At 36.2% G+C, this 22,296-nt stretch overlaps 1 protein-coding gene across 20 annotated transcripts in view; it reads right to left on the bottom strand.

Annotated features, from left to right (window-relative positions):
• THUMPD2 (THUMP domain containing 2) overlaps window positions 1–21,449 on the bottom strand; it is a 123,143-nt gene extending 101,694 nt beyond the window's left edge. For 14 of the 20 annotated variants that reach the window (XR_008522160.2, XR_008522162.2, XR_008522161.2 and 11 more), the window contains exons 1-6: window positions 21,295–21,440; window positions 13,733–13,868; window positions 11,924–12,333; window positions 10,642–10,719; window positions 8,577–8,629; window positions 3,590–3,677 (exon numbers count right to left, since the gene is read on the bottom strand). Coding sequence is in view for 16 of the 20 variants with exons in the window: in XM_054547620.2 (XP_054403595.1) it covers window positions 3,590–3,677; window positions 8,577–8,629; window positions 10,642–10,719; window positions 11,924–12,333; window positions 13,733–13,868; window positions 21,295–21,420 (891 nt within the window). In the remaining 4 variants the exon portion in view is untranslated. Of the gene's footprint in view, window positions 1–3,589; window positions 3,678–8,576; window positions 8,630–10,641; window positions 10,720–11,116; window positions 11,240–11,923; window positions 12,334–13,732; window positions 13,869–21,294 lie in introns of those variants that run through there. The other 6 variants (XM_054547624.2, XM_002812096.5, XM_063713451.1 and 3 more) reach the window with 5 other exon arrangements.
• Window positions 21,450–22,296: the final 847 nt, after the last annotated feature.

The following is a 22,296-nucleotide window of genomic DNA, read 5'->3' as shown; positions in this document are numbered from 1 at the left end:
TACAACAACAATTAAGATGTATAGAACTTGATTTTCCTTGTTATGATATGTAGGAAGGAGAACAGTTTATAGTAAACATGATAAATAACAAACATCCCATTTTTAAATTTCATTTTTAGTGGCACTGGCCTACCCAAGGCTGAGCTGTCTGTGTACTGCTCTGGGTACCAAGCTCCAAAGAAGGAAATGGATCAGGTTGGATACTGGGGTCACTTAGACTGTGGGTCACTACCACATTCCCTCCAAAAGAACTCTACTTTAACAGACCTCCTTTGCCAGTGGTCACATTTAGAGAGACATTTCTTACTTTTTGTAGGCCCAGGGCAAGTTCACAGTAAGGAAAAGTTTTATCAAGCATTATCTCTGGATATTTTTGATCATTTACTTTTGACTTTTCTCAAAAACATGTTTATATTAAAACAAAGGTAACATTTCAAGTGTGTAGGTGATTATATAAATTTATATTTAAATACAAACTCTGGTGAAACCACTGGCAGTCTGGGAAAAAAATTAACCATATCTCTTTCTTTATACTAAAAAAATCTGAACTAAAGATTTAAATCAAACAAAAAAAGAAAATCATGGGTTCTGGGTACCTGGTAATCTGAAAGAGGCTCCCTCCTCCACTCTCAACTCTAAGCTTTTTGCTTCTGCTGAGCCAAGTGATGCTCAGACCTAGAGGCAACTGGTGCTAAGAGGAAGCCTTAGGCTCTGTCACAGTCCCAGAAAAAGGAACGTGTGTGGGGCCTCCCTGCTGTGGGTTGGGTAGTGATTAGAGAACAGCAGTGGAACCCAGAGGGGAGAATCAGTGGAACTAGGGAAGAGCTTGGTCTTCAGGGATCTATGGACTCAAAGAAAGGTCAGTGAATAGAGAAGTTTCCTCCAGGTATCTCAGCAGGACTGACAGATTCTCTTTACACTGCTGAGCCTGGGGTGCCAGAGATCCATTTGCCTTTTATCATTTATAGGGTTCTGGCCGTTTAAAATACTTGACAGTCACATTTTAGCCCCAGTGAGCTAAAACAAAACACACAAACAAACAAAAACCAATGGCACATCTAAAAAAAAAAGGAGGCGGTCCCTCAGTAGTTTTAGAGTAAATAGGCAGAATAATCAGAACACACACCTAGTAAAATAGAATTACTAATTACTGGAGAACACAGATCAATATTTGAATAAAAGAAGAGCTTTCAGAGATATTCAAATGTGACACATACGTTTCTGAAGCTAAAAAGTCATGATTTTTTTAAGCTAAAAATATAAATAAATTAAAGCATGTCTCGGTGACTCTTGTTGTAATTTGGAAGATAATGTTCAAGAATAACTCAAAATGCAGGGCCAAAATATAAAGAGATGGAAATCATGTCAAAAGGATAGGAGACTTGGAGGATAGAGCCAGGAAGCTTAACATGTTCATAATAGGAATTTCAGAAGTAGGAAAAAGAGAGTAGTTTAAATTCACTAAATAGTTGAGGCAATAATTAAATAATGGAAGAAAAAGTGCTTAGGCCGGAGAAGTAAAAATAAATAATAATTTTTATAATTATATATTTGAAATAGTAATTATAGTTCTAGTTATTAACTATAATTTTGGTATAATTATTTGTTATTACCAAAATGGCAGCTAATACTTAGACACTTTCTGTATGTTAGGCACTGTTCTAATCATTTTATTAATGCTAATTCATTTAATTTTGTCATGATCCCATGAGATATTACTACTCTTTTCATCTTGCAAATGAGAAACTGAGGCACAAAGATCTTAAGTATCCTGCCCAAAGTTTTCCAGCCAGAAAGTGATGGCCTGAATCTAAGACTCACCAAGGTCTGGGCTAAATAGAAAAGACATATACATAAGCATGTTCTGGTGACATTCCTGGGCTTTAAGATTAAAGAGAAACATCTTAAAAGTTTCCAAAAAAGAAGGAACCAAGTAGTTATAAAGGAAAAGAAAAATCCCACTGGCATGGTCTGTTCATCTGTGCCATCGGAAGCTAAATGACAATGGAACAGCATCTACAGACCTCTGAGAGAAAAGAACTGCAATTCAGGAATCCTATACCCAGCCAAGATAGATATACCCAGGATAACAGGAAGAAATTTGAAGATACAAAGAAATTCAGACAGTATATCATTTAAATACCACACTTGAGGAAAATACCTAAGACAAGACTTTACCCAAGCAACAAGTAAACCAGAGCAGAGGTCTCAAACAGGGCAAGACAAACAGAAGAAGAGAAATGGCAAAAAGCAACACACCTTGCAATGTATCTTTGTGTGTGTGTATACAAAAATGTGTGTGTGTTACGTGCAATTCTATCTAATGATTAAGAATAGACTGTGTAAGCGCTAAGAACTTTTGAAACCCAAAAGCATACTCAAGGAAAGTTCTGGTACATAATAAATAATTTAGCTTCTCTAGTAGTTGGGGCTTGGGAGAGAAAAGGGTAAAAATGTTCAAAGGTCTCACTGTAGAGAGAAGAGAGAAAAGTACTCTAAAGGTCTCATCTTATGACAGGGAAGAGGGGGAAGTTGGGGAAAATTGGAGTGCCTTGGTAAAAACAGTGTGTCTTGGCAGAGGGAATAGTTGATGTTTTAAATTAAGAGTAGAGTCATATATATTTAGTTAAGAGAGCTGGGAAAAGGACTCTAATGGAATAGAACAATGAAGTAAAATCTCTAACCACAAGGAGAACAATGAAATGATTAGCAAGTAACTTGGTCAAACTAGTGAAAATAAGAGAAGGAAACAAAGTGTGAGAAGTTATGAACAGAATATAAACAGGAAGAATATAATCATGTCTATCTGTCACAACATTTACTGAATTCTCTCACTGAAAGAGAGACCATCAGAGTGGAGTAAAAATAGCTATGTGTTTGTAAAAAATATTTAAAGTTGAAAAAAAAGCAGTGGCAAAGAAATATTAGGCTGATACAAACAAAAAGGAGTGAAAATATTAGTAAGACAGTGAGACTTAAATTTAAACTTAACCAAGACAAAGAGGACTTAAGTAACAAAAAGGCACACTTCACAATGACGTATTGACAGTCATGAACATGTATATACCAAGCCACATGACAGCTGAATAATTCAACAACTCATAAAAATGCAAAAACTTAAAAAAATACAGTATAATGAGATTTCAAAAACTTCTTTCAAAATGGAGCAGTGAAACACACAGTAAGTAAAAATAATGGAGAACATTTCTTCACTAGAAGATAAAATCATCTTATGTCCATAGAACATTTACAAAAATTGACCAAGACCTTGGTCACAGAGAAAAACTTAAAATTTAAGAACCAGAGGTTTTACAGGCCACATTTTCTGTGACACAAAACATTAGAAATAATGAAATGTAGCTAACTTTTGACTCAGCTTTTTCAGAGCCAAAATACTCTTAGAAGTTCAACAATATATAAAAGCATTACTGCAGCAGTTTGTAAGTATAATGGCAAAAAGAAAAGAAGCTAAAGAAAAAGTGTCAAGAAAAGAAAAAGCAAGTAACATAAATATCCATCAATAAGAGACTGTATAAGTTAATTATGAAAAGAACCTTGCTATTAACAGGAAGGAAAACATTTTTCTTACCTTAATGTCAGCCAGAGATGCCATTGCCCACGCTATGGTAGATCGCAGTCCAGCTGTCTTGATGTAAGCTCTGCTGGCTAGGGAAACCCTACAAAGAAAAGAATCTGATTATATATTATTACACATTGAACAACAAGATATAAAAATGACTTACCTGTCCAAATCTGAGAATCATTTAAACATATTCATCCAACATACACTAAAGTATTCCCTAAGTTAGACAATGTTTCAGTCTTATTACAAAAATTCCTTCTCTAATGGGCACCTTGTCTCCCCAGCCAGTGTGGAATTTCAGAAAGGTAAATTTTTAGACAACTGAAATTTACACTCTCATGTATTTAATGTATAAAAATGTAATTACACATGAGGAAAATCTTTCTTATACTTCCCTGTCTTCCCATACAGAGTAGACCTTTTTTTGCTATTTGAAGTCATGAAGGGGAATGTACTATTTTGTGATATAAATGTAGTATGGGAAGTAGAACTGAAGGGATGCTAACCCTTAAAATCTGTTTTCTATAAAAAGTCCCTTTTGTAGGTTTGTTTTTTGGTTATTTGCATCTTTCCCAAAAGATGAAATGAAGCATGACATTGCATTGTCTAAAATAATTTACTGGATGATGGGCCAAAGCAGACATCTCCCAAATGAGTTCACTGGTCTCCAAAAAGCATCACTTCACACTTTATCCTCTACCTCATCAATGCCGCTATCCCATCAATGTTTCCAGATTTGATAGAAATTTTCAAAATGTCATCTATTATTTCTATCTTTCCAACGCAATGAACAAGCAGAATATCCTTGGAAATTACAACTTTCCAAGCTTTTCTAGTTCACTTCTACAATTTGTTGGTAAGGTATGAAGACATGATGTCAAGAATTTGTGCTGGTTTGTTTTGGGGTTGGCTTGTTCCAAAACCACCAAGAGAGGTCTTCTACGAACATTACGGAAAGCCACGATTTTCTTCAAACCCTCCTTAAAGTTGTTCAACAGAATTCTAGGTATGTGAATATTAAACATTTATTTCTTTCACCATTTTGTTTCTCATCTTTCTTTGACTTTAACTTATCCTGTCTTTGTATTTATTGCAAGCCACTTAAAATCTTAGAACTAAATGATATACCCCTTTAAAATAAAACAGTGTAATTGTACACTTGCTATTATAATGAGGAAGTTCTACATGGCAAACCCATGGGAGTTTGGCTTTTTAATAAGGTTTTTTCAAGAAATAACAATTCACATTGTAAACAGTACTGTATACATACATTTGGAATCAGGGATGTAAACTGGCAGGTAGAAACACTATAAAATATTTTGGCCAGTGAATTTTGCTTCTACAGGGTAAGCTTAGCAATTATCTTGCTATTAAACAGTTTGCACTTTAGATACCAAAGCTATAAAACACAGTTTGCATTCTAGATGCCAAAACTATAAAACAGAGTTTGCATTCTAGATACCAAAAAGGGAGACGCAGTATGGAAAACCAGCTTTGTCCATATATATGAAAAAATGCTCTTCTAAGCAGCAGGAATTTATATGGAACCTTTCAAAGTTTCAACAACTATGTATATATTTCTGCTAATAGAAGTTTTTGTGGGACATAATTCTATTAATATTTGACAAAAGTGAACATTCACATTTTGCTTAAACCTGGGCAAAATTATCTCATTACTTCAACAAAAGGGCCCCATTATATCAGTATAACAAAATTATTCAGAAGAAGGCACGTTCAGAAATAAACTCCTTGAAAATAAAAATAATGCTTTACTTTCACAGAATCTAGCTAATATACACGGTTCAAAAATATATGTGGTTTTTGATCCTCTTCTCCGCATGTGTGCATTTTTTTCTCTTGTACACCTTGTACCACCAAGACAAAGACATCCTAATCTATATCTCTAGCCTAGACTTGTTACCTGAACCCCAGATCTTTATCTTCAAATATGTGCTTGAACATTTTTACGTGGAAGATAAGTAGTGCAAAGTCAACAGGTATAAACTGAATACACTATCCTGGATTTCATATATTGATACATTTCTTCATTTTCTTGTGCCACTTACTATCCATATATTGGGTACCATACTCCACCTCTTCAGTCTACACTTGTCACCTGAACTCTAGATCTGTAACTTCAAATATCTACTTGGACATTTTTCACTGAATACACTGTTTTCTTTCCCTACATTTTGTATCTCAGTGACTAATACCAGTATTTACTAATTGTTCAAATCAGAAATCTGAAATTATTCTAGACTCTTTAACTATTTTTTGATCTCATGGCCTTTTTGTTACCTCCAAGAGTTTAAATCCTCTCCTTCTTTTTATTTCTCTTTCATTTAAAAATATAATTTTCTTGGTAATTTTTTTAAATCACAAATCTGATCACATCACTCTTCTGCTTCAAATTCTTATTGCTTTAAGGATAACATCCAAGGTGTTTAACATACTTACAAGGCACTTCATGGCTTGTTTCTAATTTTCTACCACTTTCTCTATGTCCCATCTATACCGAAACTACCTGCCATCCCCCATGTAAATCAAACTTCCTTATACATACTTAAACAAGGCACTTCATGGCTTGTTTCTGATTTTCTACCACTTTCTCTGTGTCCCATCTACACTGAAACTACCTGCCATCCCCCATGTAAATCAAGCTTCCTTATACATACTTACAAGGCACTTCATGGCTTGTTTCTAATTTTCTACCACTTTCTCTATGTCCCATCTACACTGAAACTACCTGCCATCCTCCATGTAAACCAAGCTTCCTTATACCTTGTGCCTTTGCACTGAGATTCCTTGCCTGTAATACCCTTTCCTTTTCTTGTCCACGTGGCATACCCTTTCTTATTGCTTTCAAGTCTCCTCTTAGGGACAATCCTTTATCTTTTTGCTCACAGGTCCTCAATTAGAGTTAGGTTCTCTTTCCTAACTCTAGTCAAGCATTTATCACAGATCTGTGCTAACACTGGATTGAATTCCTTGAAATTAATACTCATCTTTTTCGTCTTTGAACTCTGGGCGTCTAGCACAATGCTTTGCATACAGTAAGTATACAACTGATGCTCAACTAAAATTAATTGAACTAATCTTACTCCAGTAAATGCCTCTCCCCTCCCCTCCTAGTTGCTGAACTGTTTCAAAAATTAAAAAGTTGAAATTTATTCAATGCTTACTGTATCCTAGAAACAGTAGGAAAGATTTTCACGTGGGTTATCTCATTTAATCCCAAGGACGAAGCTATAAAGTAGGTACTATTATTTTCCTGATTTTATAGCAGAGAAATATGATAACTTGCCCAAACTTGCAGTTATAATAATTTGTGGAGAAGATAGAATTCAAGTCCACAGTTCTTATCTGCTATGTTATACTGTAGTAGGTGATGCGTACAGAGGGGCAACAGCTATATACAGTTAATGCTTCACGGGGCTATTGATATCCAAATGGTTTTTTTCTTTAAAGAAAGTAAAACTCAAATATGAACAATGTCTTTAGGAACTTAGGACAAATTTTTTTGTGATCCTCTAACTTCACGGTGCTCTCTACTTTGTTTCATCATTCCGGACTTTCTTCTGTTGTTAGAGTCACCAGGTTGCAGTTTCTGTTATCCACTGTCACTTCTCTTGTCCAGTGCTATCTGTTGTGCAAGTCTTCATGTCTCCCTTTTCATGTCCCAGTAAATTGTTCTTTTTAGCCAACACTCATCACTGAGACTGCTTCCTTCCTACACTGAGGTAGTCAAACTGACTAAACACAGAGCATCTACTGTAACCTCATTTTCAACCAGTGCTCATTCAAGGTCTGAGTCTTAATTTTCAGATACATATCTTTTATTTGTAAACTTCAAGGCACATTATCAATTATCATTTGAAATGCCATGGCATGACGTCTTGAATATTTCTAGCAAGCATTAAAATAATTTTAAATAATCAAATACCTTTTAAAAAACATTAATATAAAGTTATATTAGTTAAATAAAGAGCACAAAATTTAGCATTTTTATATATAATAATTTAAAAATGAGTTATTTTATTTGGTGGTAAGAATCTAATAAATACCACACTCAGCACTGCTAGGGGTGAGATACTCTTCCTAAATTTTTTTGTTTTTTTGAGACGGAGTCTCACTCTGTCACCCACGCTGGAGTGCAGTGGCATGATTTTGGCTCACGGCCACCTCCGCCTCCTGGGTTCAAGTGATTCTCCTGCCTCAGCCTCCTGAGTAGCTGGGGTTACAGGCGTCTGCCACCACACCCAGTTAATTTTTGTATTTTTAGTAGAGACGGGATTTCACCATGTTGGTTAGGCTGGTCTTGAACTTCTGACCTCGTGATCTGCCCGCCTCGGCCTCCCAAAGTGCTGGGATTACAGGCGTGAGCCACCGCGCCCGGTCCCTAAGTAAATTTTTTAGATACTTAGGCTCACTTTTTGGGGGTCAAAGTATTAAAAAAAAATGAACTACTTTATAAATTTAAAGAAATACACATTTTATATTTTGCTTGTTTTGCTAGTGTTTCCTACTTTTGTCTTGGTGATCATCAATAATTATACTTAATATAATTGCTGAAATATGTCCATCTTTTAGTTTTCTCCACCCTTTCTGTCTTTAAAATTGTCACAGAATTTAAAAAAAACCATATAGGCAGAACTGTTCAAATTAAAGGCACTGGAGTAGGGCAGCCTAGAAGCCTTTTAGGTATAGGTATAGGGCTGTGAAAACCATTTAATAATAGAACTAGATATAATTTTCAGTATTAATCATGTAATCAGTAGATTACCATGACCAAATATTTCCCAGCTCTAACTGGTCAGTTCAAATCATATCCACTAAGTTCCATGAAAATACTTTATTGTCTTAAGCAAAGAATTCAAATGCTTTGCCTTTAGCCTTCTCTGTTATATCAATGCTTCATTCATGCTGTAAATAAAAAACGTTAAGTTCTTAACAATCTGTCTTATGGGACAAACCTGAAGCTTAGAATATCTACCTGAACACAGGAATCCCCACCACAGAGTAAACGTCATTTAGATGTATAAAGATCTGAAAGAACAAACACAAGAAGTTAGAATGGAACAAGAAACTTCATTACCAAAGCACTGACAATTTGAAATTTCCATTTTAAACTTACATGATCTATGTTTTAAAAAGAAACTCCAAGGCCTTATTCATCATATCTAGAAAAATGTTCTATAATCTTTTTTTCTTCTTAAGCAGAAGGAAACTAAATTTTAAGTACATTTCATAGAACAATTATAAGGTCAATTTATTATATAGGAGAGTCATGTTACAAAGAACTTAAAACCAACTTTCTTCCTAGAGATTCTAGGAATTATCATAATTGGACCACACTTTTCAGTATTTTGCGTTAGAGAAGATTTTCTAAATCCACCCTAATTTTAACCTCAAATAGGATGCGAGGCCACACAGGACTATCAGAGGCTGCAAATACTTTCAGGGTAACAGAAAACTTTGTTTAGGCCAAATATACGGCAGCAAGGGTGCTGTTTTCTCTATAGGTAAGTTTCCGTCTGTCTTTATTTTCTTTCTTCTGTTAGGCCATGAAGAGTATTTAAGTGCCCCACATTATAATTATAGCCAACATAAATTTTAAAAGCTAGAATCTTACTTTTGCAGCCTGATAAGGTTTACAGAATATTTTAAATGCCGTTTTGAACCTCAAGAATATCTGGTCCCTGATACTCGCACCCCAAGATAGCTTTAAATATTAGCAGCTTAATCAGAATTATTCCAATATTGATCAATTTCATCAAGAAAAGACTTACCTGGAGTGATTCCATTTGGTCAATTTAATTACCTGATTAACTGATACATCACAGCTAAACTTCCCAATTTTATATATTATGCATTTTAGCAAAATTATTTATTAGAATTATTTTCTATTGACAATTTATTCTAAAGATATGACATGTTTACCTATCACATGTTATTAAGAATAGCCTCTCCCACTATAAATGTTTTCCTATCAATTTTGCAGAAGGAAATTTGTTGAGATTTGATTCTTCTGTCAATTTTTTAGTCACAAACTTTACTACACGTGATTTTTGTGTTCCCAATTTTGTGTTAATTATTTCTATCCATAATAGCTATTATTAATTGCATTAAATGGCTGATAGGAATTGAATTTGCTATATTTATTTATGAGATAATCTATGAGAAAAACAATTCTGAGACAATGAGATGGACTCAGGGAGATGGGGACGAGAAAGCCAGAGATGAGATGATTAAGAATTGGAAAGGGGCAGATAAGAGAAAGATCCTTGTATGTCAAAACATTCTTGGGATCAAAATATTTAGTATGACAAACAATAAAAAATATACACCAGGTATTTTTTTTTTACAGTGACAAATGTCAGACAATAGAAAATCTAAAAATAAGACACAATGTTCTGATTTATTTGGCCAGTTATTACTCCATTTAAACCTACATAACAAGTAATAAATAAATTTGTGAATTAATGAATCATGAAAATAATTGGTTATATGTCAACTTTATAAGATGGCTTTCAAAAAATAGCAAAGAATATTTTTTGTTTCCCCATACAAATACTTGTTTGTTGCAATTAAAAATACTGTAACCTTATTAAATTAATTTTGGAAAATAAAAACATAATCCTATACCCATAACAAAGCCACTAGTAACATACTATTGAATTTTGTGTAGGATTTTTGTTGTTATCCATTTTTTTAACATTAGCTAAAATTTTTAAAATCATAGATTGTGTGTATTATAGAGACTACAGAGAACATCGCTGTAACCTCATAATAAAAGTTTTTTTCTTCAACTGTGACCAGACAACTCCATTCCAAAAAATCTTTTTTTGGAGTTTGGATAAGACATTTTCTCAGTGAAAACTGCTAGCAAAACTATCTGTACTATTCTACTGCTAAAGATAAAATGGACTGTTGGATCCCTGTAGATACACTTTTTACAACTGTAATTAAAATAAAATGGAAAAGTATGATAAGAATACAGGACACTGTCTTTAAAGAATTAGGTTACAAGTATATAAAATAAAACAAATACTCATTACCTCTAATTGTGGATTCCTCAAGTCTGCTTTCCATCCAAAGTGTTTCATAATAGCAATTCCAATTACTTTTCCTACCTCCTGGAAAAGTAGCAAGTTAAAGAAAAGAATACTAAAAATGAAAATCTTAAGTTTAAATGTAAGCAAAACTAACAGTAGCCTATAAGAAAATCAAGTCAGGCTATCTGATGGTAATTTAGAGTTCTGATATTAAAATTGTACATGAAAGCATTTTCTATTCAAGGCAGTAAGGCTGTATTTTACCTGCCCTAGCCCCCAATACACCCCATGGCATTAATGTCTACTCATGCATAATCTCTATTCTTGTAATTTTAGGCATATGAAATAACTAGAGTATGACCTGATAAATATGATCATTCTGGGTTTCAGGAAATAGATGCAAGCTGAAAGATTAACTATGTCAGCTACTATAAGCCTATGTGTTTAAAAATTATCAGATTAGTATCATTAGACTCACCCTTTAGGGTCTGACTGATTTTAAGGTTGATAAAGTATTCAGACCAATGGCCTTTAACATCACTGAACTTTGTAAGGGCCAACTGATGAGGTCTGGTGATGGCAACAGTTTGTGGTGTTCGCTCTTCTCTACATTGCTGAGACCTCACGTGCATTTGCAGTCTAGGTCCTGGTGACAATCCCATGTACAGGACCTGTGCAGAGTAGCCACTGAATAAGCATAAAGCTGAACTGAAGAGAAACCCCAAAAGCTGAGGACTATGGTGTCAGGATTTCCAAATACAAAGGACATCTGTAGATTTAAGGAAATTTTTAGGCAGAAAGTATAAGAAAGTCATTACTTGGAATGGCATACCATTCCTCTTAAACATCTGAGGAAAAATTAAAAGGAAAATGTAGTTTTAAAGATATTTAATTCCATAAGAACTAATTGTCTGGGGCTAGTTATTTGTTCTGTGAGAGGTTTGCATCTCATTTTAAATCTAAAGAATTAATTCTTTAAAAAAATGGGACCCCCAGGCCAGGCGTGGTGGCTCCTGCCTATAATCCCAGCACTTTGGGAGGCTGAGGTGGGTGGATCACTTGAGGTCAGGAGTTCCAGACCAGCCTGACCAATATGGTGAAACCCTGTCTCTACTAAAAATACAAAAATTAGCTGGGTGTGGTGGCGCACACCTGTGATCCCAGCTACTTAGAAGGCTGAGGCAAGAGAATCACCTGAACCTGGGAGGGGGAGGTTGCAGTGAGCCAGATCGTGCCACTGCATTCCAGCCTGGGGGACAGACTCCACTTTAGGACGCAAGCATACCTGTGCAGTGAAGGCCTTTCCAATAGTTCCACTGCAGCGACAAGATACTCTGAAAGTCAAGTCATTCTGATTATGAGTATCAATTGCTTTCTCTATGTCATTCTGAAATTCTTCTTCTTGAAAGTTTTCGCTTTTAGTGGTAAAATCTCTTTGCTCCAGAGTTTCTTCTTTTATTTGTTTTTCCAGCTGGCAGTCCCTATTCTCTTCTATCTTTTGCATTTGTTCTATTTTTAATTTCTTTGCAATGATTTCATTTTCTCCCACTTTTCTTTTCAGTTGGTTATCATCTCTCTGAGAAAGTTTTTCCTTTTTTGCATCAAGTTCAAGAAGATTTTTCCAAATTGAAATGGCATTCAACCAACTTCCTGGATCTTCATTTATAAGTCTTTGCATTTCATTAAATATTTTTCCTAAATAAGAAAAATCTTGTTGATCCTATATTGAAGCTTTAAAGACCATCTATTACAATCATCATCCCCAAACTCCATTCCCTTTATTTCCTTGAATTAAGTTTTATTAAATTGCTACACGAATAACTTCACTTTCGTTTGGAGTTCATATTCCATTTACCATAAGAATGGTAAGAATAAAGAATTGTGCAGAATAAAGTTCATTCTTATATTGCATATACAGCATCCATATTGTGTTAAAATTCCTATAGAATTACCATATAATACCCTAGAAAGATTATTTGTACTATGGTAATTATATGTATCTCTTCAATATATACATAGACCTAGAGTGTTTATCAATCTTTGAAATAATGGTGATCTTCCCTATAAAAATTAAGTTTTTATAAGAAAAGAATAAACTGAAAAACTCAGCTCAGAAACAGAGGAGATGAATCTCGGGCCTGTTACATTTTAGCCCACACCATATTAATAAGTATATTATAATGCGTTTCCATAAAGTAACTCACAACCCATTCACAGCTTAGCATACTGCCAGTATGCTCAGCAAAGTTTAGTCTCTTCTTGATGAACCACGGTCATCAAGATGATCCAAAATTACTGTATTTTCTTAAAGATGAATGTGTGTAGAGTACTAGGAGGAATTATATTGATCCAACAGTGTAATACTTTGGGATTTGCTTTAAAACAATTTTCTCTGCTTGGTCTTGATTTCTTGCCATTTGCATCTTTCTTAAAATAGTTTATTATAGGCTATAAATACATGATCTCTTATGCAATTCAAATTGAAGTTTACGGCAGCGTTTAATCCTGCAGTGTCTGACCATGTTTTGCTGCTTTTATCAAGATCCATATGTTGTTTTGGCAGCATATTTATAAAATTTAGAGAGTGGACAAGAAATCTCTTATGCCCCCTTTACCTCTAATGCTTGATAAGTGGGCATAAGTTTATCGAAAGCATTTAAGGTCCTAGAAATAGAAATTTTTACTATGCAGTATTTTTCCAATTATATCACACAGTTAAAATTTACAAGGTGATGATTTTCACTGATTTACTATTAAAATAATGCATTTTGGATTATTTCATGTTTCTAAATCCAAATAAATGCAACTGACCATATATATCTCTAGAGAAGGTACCTGATCATAATTCTCAAAGAAGAAATGTAGCTTAGGACATTAAAATCTCATAAAAAAGGCAGCACGCAGGTTGCAAAGAGAAGAAATATTCTACTACAATCAGGTGATAATATTCAAGAAATACAGAAAAATACATAATTAATGATCCCACACATCAATGAATATTAAAGTGTAAAATGGCTACATATTATCAAGCAGAAAATGTTGGAGTACAATGTATAATGTGGGTAAAGGCGACACACATATGGATATGCCATACCTTTACTTACAGAAGAAATAATAAGTGGAAACTGCTTTTTAATCAGCAAAAATAATCTTTCTGCAGATTTTAATTTCTTCAACATATTCAAATCAGAACAGGTGGTGAAAAAAACCTTTCCTGAAATATATTCAACCTAGAAATAGAAAAACAGCTTTTAATGTAGTCCAGTGTCAGTGTAAAAACCATATTTTCTTTCCCTCTTAAGATATAGCATCTAAATTAAAAATAAAAATAACCATTTCTGAAGTATCTACTATTTGTCAGGCTCTGTACTAGGAACACTGAATAAGTATTTTCCTCCTTATCCTTATAACAACCCTCTAAGGTAGATTCTATCACCACCAAAAGTAGACAAAAGAAAGGTATAATGTATTGGACAAATTAGGTGTCTAGCCCAAGGTGGATATTTATTGAAGACCTAACTGTAGGCTACCAGGAAGCATAAAACATATATCCTGAATAATAATAGACACACACTGACATACACATTAAAACATAAGATTTATAAGACAATAACTTGAACTAAATCCAGAAGAAAACTAAAAAGTTTTAACATTATAATGCACTGACAAGCTGTAAGTACACTAAGTAGCAATGAATATGAAAGCTGACATTACAAAGAGTCTTGGGAAAGAATCCTGTAAGATTTGAGAAGAAGGATTCTAACAAAAGAACAAGGGGCAGATGCAGAAGTGGGAGTGAAAACCTGGCTGAAGTAAACTGTAAGCAACATTTGCTTTATTATGCTGATTGACAGTGTCAGGTGGATGGATAATGTAGTTTAGGTCAGCTTGACAAATGGTCATGAAATTTTGAGTACCACGAATGGTAATGGTCAACCATTATAGACTTTTGATGAAAACTGTGACAGCACTGAATTAGCTGGCAGAAAAAATTACTTCAGAAGAGGCATAAAGGACTGAGTGTAGAATGTGATGCTAGAGGGAGAAGTAGGTTACTAAGGTAGAAACGATGAGATACTTGGCTACAGAAACTAGATAATGAATAGAAGCAAGACATATGCATCAAACAGAAACAGGTTTTGGAGACAGGATGGATATGTGGCAAGAGAAGGAAAATGAAAAGAGCACTGACTCACAGGAAGCCTAACATGCTGTGACAAATGGTGCTCAATACCAGTGGAATCTTAAATCTTTTAGGGTCAACCCAACCCTCTTAATTCCAGGATGGACGTGGGCTTGCTTGGAGTTCTCTTTTTAGCAGTGGCCAACAATTGAATAACATGGTTCTAAATAATCTCCTAGAACACAGACACCAGGGAATGTGGGGTTTCCTATGTGTTAAGGCAGCTACTATCCATGGGTACTTGAACTCCAAGGGTTTTTGCTTGTTTTGGATCTGCCAAGATCTAATTAAGCTCTTGGAATGGTAATTTCTGGGGTTGCTACTCCAGGCTGATGAAAGAGAATCTCTCCTGAGGAAGCGCTAGATTGGCACCAATTAAAACTCAAACAGCTTACAGCAATACAGCTGACCAAAATAGATGGAGGAACAGACAATGACATTATGGGAGGAAGCAGGGAATGAAAAGAATGTTTAGGAATCAATATATAAGGGGATAGTGAAGTAACCAAAACCAGAATTTCTGGTTTCTAGAATTTACTTCTTTCTTATTACATAGGTGACATTTTCCCAAAACTAAAGTATATACTTCAAAATGCTTAGAAACTTGAAAACAAAGTTTCAAAAAGTAAATTATCAAAAATTCAGATTTTGTTACCTGACGTAAGAATATAGTTGATACTAAAGGCATCATAGAACAATTTAACAGATGAAATACTTTGCTAAGATTCTGGGGGAACCGAACTAAATATTTTACTGAAAATGTATGGTTTTAAGTTTCAAATTCTGTAAACAAGTAAAATGATGCAAATATCTAGACCAGTGACTTTAACCTAAGTAGCCAGTGATCTAGATATTTATAGTTACTTATTTGTATGAAGATCTTCTTTTCTTATTCAAACACCAAGGGAAGCATTTTATCTGATGAGCTGTCTCTAACACATACATATATATAAAATATATATTTATATTTAAAATATATATATATTTCCCCTCTGGGGCAAGTGGTTTCCAAAAAGAACACGACTATTAAGTTAATTAAGAGGACCCAAAAAGTTTATTTAGAGCATCAAATCATAAGAATAGTATATGTTGGTGCAGTAAAATGCCAAATACATTCTCGAAACCCAAAACTGCAACATTATTCTAAGAATTATACATTCTCAAAACCAAAAGCAGCAACATTATTCTACGAATTATCATAAGGCCTATATTTCTTTTAGTATAAGCATATTATCAGAAGTACAGCAGGTCTTTGAATAACACTGTTTTGTTCAACATCGTTTCATTACGATATTGATAAGAAAAAATACCAACTCCCAGCCAGGGCCACTGTCCGGGTGAACCATGTCTGCATGGGTTTTCTCTGAGTACCCCAGTTTCCTCTGACATCCCAGAGTGTGCCTGTTAGGTAACAGGTATGTTTACATGGTCCCAGTGCAAGTAAATGTGGGTGTGTGTGAGTGTGCCGGGCAGTGGGATGGCATCCTATGCAGGGCTGGTTCCTGCCTTGTGCCCTGAGCTGCCAGGATACGCTCTGGCCAGTGAAAACCCTGGAATAACTGAACTGGAATAGTTGGATAAATAATTATCTTACTTGTTTTTATCAATCTTTCTTAAATGTATGTATAGATTACATTTATTTCAATGTTTAACATTAGAAGTGTTATTTCAGCGTTTACTATTAGAAGTGTTCTAAATAACCTATTTAGAAGTTTGTGAAATTTTTGTGACCAGAAATATGCTATAGGAACTCTTGTTTATTTCAATTAGCCTATGGTAAGACTGATTTAATTATACATCCTTTTGCTTAAAGTCACAGTTTCCAGGAACCTACGGATGACATTAAATGAGGATTTACTGTAGTTTAATAGATTGTAAAATAGTAGTCACTGTGTGAATCAAATAATCCTATCTGTGAATGCACTTAAACAGTTCACTCTTTGTGAAGATAGGTATGATATCTTAAAACAGTAGGGAGAATGAATTTTGGTGCTTATGATTTCAAAAACTGCTGAAGCTACTAATTCTCTTTTTTTTAGTTTATTGCTTATAGCTGTTCATATTTAATTACAACACTCAGGGAGAAATAAGGCATTTGGAATATTTCATTCTCATGTTTCTTACCTGAAAATTTATTTATATATACAATCTGTTTTTTCTATCTAGAATGAAATCATAACCAAGTATCTAAAAACAGCTGGTTTTATGTATAACACTCCCGAAGATGAAGTAATAGCCTTTATTAATAAGAGCTCTATTATCTGCTAGCATATCTAAACAGCATTTTTCCTTTCTTTTAAAATTCATGGATTCAAATTGAACACAAAGATTAAAAGTTCAAATCTAGGCTGAATGTGGTAGCTCATGCCTATAATTCTAGTGCTTTGGGAGGCCAAAGTGGGAGGACTGCTTGAGCCCAGGAGTTTGAGATCAGCCTGGACAACATAGTGAGACCCTGTTGGTACAAAAAGTAAATGAGCTGGGCACAGTGGCATGTGCCTGTAGTCCAAGAGGTTACTCAGAAGGGTAAGGTGGGAGGATTGCTTGAGCCGGGGAAATCAAGGTTGCAGTGATCTGTGATCACGCCACTGTTCTCTAGCCTGAGTGACAGAGCCTGATCCTGTCACAATTTTTTTCAAAAAGTTTAAATCTATGCAAAAACATATCATGATATAGGCAGGTGCCAAAGGTCTCCTAATTCTACAGATGCCATTTAGTTACAGAATTAATTTGAAAGTGCTAAGTGATGGGTTAAGGTGTTGTTTGAGTTTGTTTTGGTTTATTTTAGAAGAAGGAATTCAAAAATATGTTTCACTTAATTTGTAAAAAGGGCATTCAGCTGGGCGCGGTGGCTCATGCCTGTAATCCCAGCACTTTGAGAGGCCAAGGCGGGTGGATCACTTGAAGTCAGGAGTTCAAGACCAGCCTGGCCAATATGTTTAGCAGAAACCCTGTCTCTACTAAAGATACAAAAATTAGCTGGGCACCTGTAATCCCAGCTACTTGGGAGGCTGAGGCAGGAGAATCGCTTGAACCCGGGAGGCGGAGGTTGCAGTGAGCCAAGATTGTGCCACTGCACTCCAGCCTGAGCGACAGAGTAAGACTATCTCAAAGAAAAAAAAAAAAAAAAAAAAAAAAAGAGGCATTCAATCTAAAGGGAATGCAGAAAATCTTTAAGGCAACCTTATGCAATTATTCCATTAAATGAAAATAACTATGAAATAACTTGACTTCCTGCTCAATTCTACCCCATTACCCTCAACTGTGATGACACCATTAAAAAACAAAAATTTATGTGGCCTATTCAGGACCTGTGTTAATAGTGTTTGATATGTGAGTTTATAAAGACCAATGAATCAACTGACAGGACTCTTCTGGTGAACTGACATTAGAGATATCTCTACAACTTTCAATTCTATCTTAAAATAACTGTTCCTACTACTAGTCTTACAATAAATAGCAGTACTTAATAATACATTAAACATCATTCTAAAGTAAAGCTTAATTTTTCTCAAGATATTACTTTCTTCAAAGTTGTCTAAGTGATATGTGTTTGTAGATATGTAAATTAAATATTTAACATCATCCAGGGACTTACGAAGAAATTTGCCATACAACCAGAGGGGAGAAAAAACATCAAACCTGCATCTGACCAAGTTCTAGATACAACTTACAGAATTCCAACTTACAGGAAATACAGAGGATAGAGGAACATGTTAAACTGCACCATGGAGACTCAGCATACTATTTTTTTTTTTTTTTTTTTTTGAGATGGAGTCTCACTCTGTCACCCAGGCTGGAGTGCAGTGGCATGATCTTGGCTCACTGCAACCTCCACCTCCAAGGTTCAAGCAATTCTCGTGCCTCAGCCTCCCGAAAAGCCGAGACTACAGGTGTACGCGCCACCACACCTGGATTTTTGTATTTTTAGTAGAGACGGGGTTTCACCATGTTGTCCAGGCTGGTCTTGAACTCCTGGCCTCAGGTAATCTGCCCACCTCGGCCTCCCAAAGTGCTGGGATTACAGGCGTGAGCCACTATACCAGGCTGGATTCCGCATACTATTTTGTTTACTTTTGTATATTTTTGAAATTCTCCATGATAAAAAGCTAAAAAGAATACACAGGAAATTTTCCACTGCAAGCTGTGTGTTGGAGTTATCTGAGAGGGGAGCATGTTTTCATGTTAAAACGGTAGCACCTGGGCTTATCAGCTACTCTACTAAAAGAAAACCTTCTGGGGCTGGCACCCAGAAATACTTTTTCAACAAGCTTCCTCAGTGATTCTTATGTTCACGAAAATTGGAAAAACACTGATTAAAATGAAGTGATTACTTTCTTAAACAATCATTCTTGAATTAATCTGTTTTGTAAATTTACATTTTAGAGTATTAATTTCCTTGATGTGATCCAAAGTTTCTAACACTCTCTTATCATTGAAAGAATGTTTTAAGTATTCCTGTACAACTCATTGTATGGGAACTAAAATTGAGCACCAACTATTTGTTAGGCACAATGCTAACTGTGCTATCTTTATTTCAGGGACTGCAGTAATCCTTTAAAGTAGGTATCATCTCTATTTTACATCCAAGAAAACTGAGGCTCAGAAATTTGAGTAATTTGCCCAAAGTTACAAATCCACTAAAGGAATATATAAGATCTGCACACAGGTCTTTTGATTCTAAAGACCATACATACTCTACCATGGTGTTACAGAAATAAACTACATCCAATGTTCCAGGGAAGATTCCCATGGTAATTTAGCCTAGTGGTAAAGCACATGGGCTTTAAAGCGAGAGAGACTCAGAGACAAGTCCCGATTTTCTCTTTTTTTTGTAAAATATGGAGGTAAAAGTCTATCACATAGGAGTCTTGAGGATTAAATCATAACAGGCGCATAACTTGTCTAACATTTTAAGTGTTTAATAAATGTTAGTTGTCATCACTGTTATTTCAGGATTGCCTTAACTTTGAGAGTTCACTTTGTATCAGAGCAACTGGGGTGGAATTTCAGAGATTATTTGTTCAGATCCCATTTCCAGACCTATCTATCTTTCAAACATACAAGAGCAGAATATGGAAATTCCCAAATCTACTGGCATTTAATTACTCTCACTGTCAAAAAGTTTTCCCTATATTTAATTGAATTTTCTTCCTGGTAATAAAGTTTCCCCCATTTCATTTGTCTTTAGAGAAGATGGAGAACAAGCAGAGTCTTTCCTTTTTCTAATAATCCTACATATTCAATTGGGCCAAGCTATCTCTCTCTTTCATACCAAGCACTCTAAATTAGCATTTAAAAAAATAAGCCAGCGCAGCCCTATGTCATGGTCATATAGTGGGCCTGGTTTGAACATGATTATATACTCATTCTTGATTTCCCAGCTCGGGTTTGAATCCCATCTTTGCGATTTTCTAGTTGCATGACTTGAATAAATTCTTGGACTTACCTGTGCTTCATTTTTCTCATCTGTTAAATGTGGAACACCTACCTTATAGGGCTGTTGTGAAAAGTACGCAAATAAATATAGGGTAAAGATCTAAGAACATGTGCCTGACACATATTAAATGTTCAATAAATGTCAGTAGTTATTATATATTGTTGCTTTTTAAGATGAGCTACATTCAATACTCTATTAAATTCTCTGACCCAAAACACAAGTGGCAGGTTGTCTAATCAAACTGACATAATTCTTCATGACTCCAACCTTTCACTGCAGAAACTCCTTTTATGGGCTTCCCACACTGTAGGCGCTGCCAGGGTGGAGGGGTTAATTTCTTTTAGCAAGCTCTCCTTTTCCAAGAGTACATCACTCACACTGTCCCATATACCCCATCAAGATACCTTTTCTATTATACCTTCATCCCCTACTTTCAAGAAACCAGTTTTCAACATTCTAAAACCTAAACCGATGCTTAAAACCTTGTTCATTTCATAGAAATCAACAACAGATAACTATGAGGCCCGCAAGAGTATATTATTTTTCTGGCTGCTATTTACTGCGTGTTCAAAGTGTACTTTGCATACGCTGTATCATTTAATCCTCACAACAATCCTATGAAGTAAAATACAATCACTGTCAAGAAACTAACAAAAAGTCAGGTAACTGAACTTGGAGATTATGTTTGCATTTAAAGAGCGAAAGGTTCTAACTCTGACAGGCCAGATTCTAATCACAGGCACTACTTAGTATTTTAAAGAATCCAGGAAATAACTTGCCTCAACACCTCTCTTAAAAACTTGAGCCCTGAGAAGTGAGGAACTGGATTTGCTATGCAAGGAAAGAAAGGAATGGTGGCTTCTCTCGGCCGGAGCGGAAGCGCCTGCCAGTCAACCTCGGGGGGCGGCAACCGTCGCGTGGAACAGAGAGGGGCGCCAGCGTCGCTTTCCCGCGTCCACGACTGGCCTTGGGTGGGCAACAGGGCAGGGACAGGGCCGCCCACCTCCCCAGGCGCGCAGCGAGGCCAACTCACCTGCGTGGCCGCCAGCCGCGCCCGCACCTCCCGCATAAGGAACGGCTCCAGGCCGCGACCCGCAGTGCAGAAGAATCGGGCGCCAGCCTCAGGCCCGGACCCTGGCTCTCCACGCGCCTCCGACATGGCGGCTCGGGCGCGCCCCCGCGGCTTCGGGTCACGTGGCCTCGGGCGCGCGCGGCTCGCTCCTGGAGGCGGCGCGCAGGGGCGGGTGGTGCCAAAGGGGAGAGGGGGAGGGAGAGGGGGAGGGAGAGGGGGAGGGAGAGGGGGAGGGAGAGGGGGAGGGAGAGGGGGAGGGAGAGGGGGAGGGAGAGCCCGGGAGGGTCGCATCAGCCCTCTGTGGCCCCTGTGGGTCTTCCTGGTTGACCATCTGTCCCCTCCTTGATTAGGCACCGGAATGGGTTAGAATCACAGGTGGAAGGGTTAAAATTGATAATTCAGTCCAGTTGCCTTATTTTGTAGATTGAGGAAATTAATGCCCAGAGGGGTCAAGAGACAGCGAGTTAGCAGCACAGCTGAGGCTGGAGCCTAGATTTCTCCCTATCTTACATAATGCCTTTTCCTCCATTCCTCCCAACTCCGTCCTCTTCCTGTCCTTCATTCCTCTCCTCTACTCTTCTCATAGAAGGAGCCCTGGTCTTTTTTCACAAAGAATCGGGCCAAACTTGTGAATCTCCAGGACGGAGAGCAGAAGTTCCTGTTCTCTAACAAATGTCTGCTTTCTGAAACAGCTCATGTTTCTTGCACTACTTAGTTAACCATCCAACCATAGATGAATGAATGTGCCATCTAGTTTTGGGCACCTGATTTGAATGGTTCTCCTAACAGTATTTGAAGGCATTTTTCTAAACTCTGAATTTTAAAATGGAAATGAAAATATTACTTGGGAAGCATAGACAGAATGCATGTTACAAGATAAACAGCGTGAAATTAGCTCTGTAGCTGTATATTGAGTCAGTTATACAGAAATGATAAATGCATGTCTGTCTCTGACAAGGGGCT

The sequence above is a fragment of the Pongo abelii genome, chromosome 12, assembly GCF_028885655.2.
Source record: "Pongo abelii isolate AG06213 chromosome 12, NHGRI_mPonAbe1-v2.0_pri, whole genome shotgun sequence".
NCBI lineage: Eukaryota > Metazoa > Chordata > Mammalia > Primates > Hominidae > Pongo > Pongo abelii.
The sequence above is the reverse complement of the archived record's forward strand: the minus strand, read 5'-3'. Positions and strand labels throughout refer to the sequence as shown.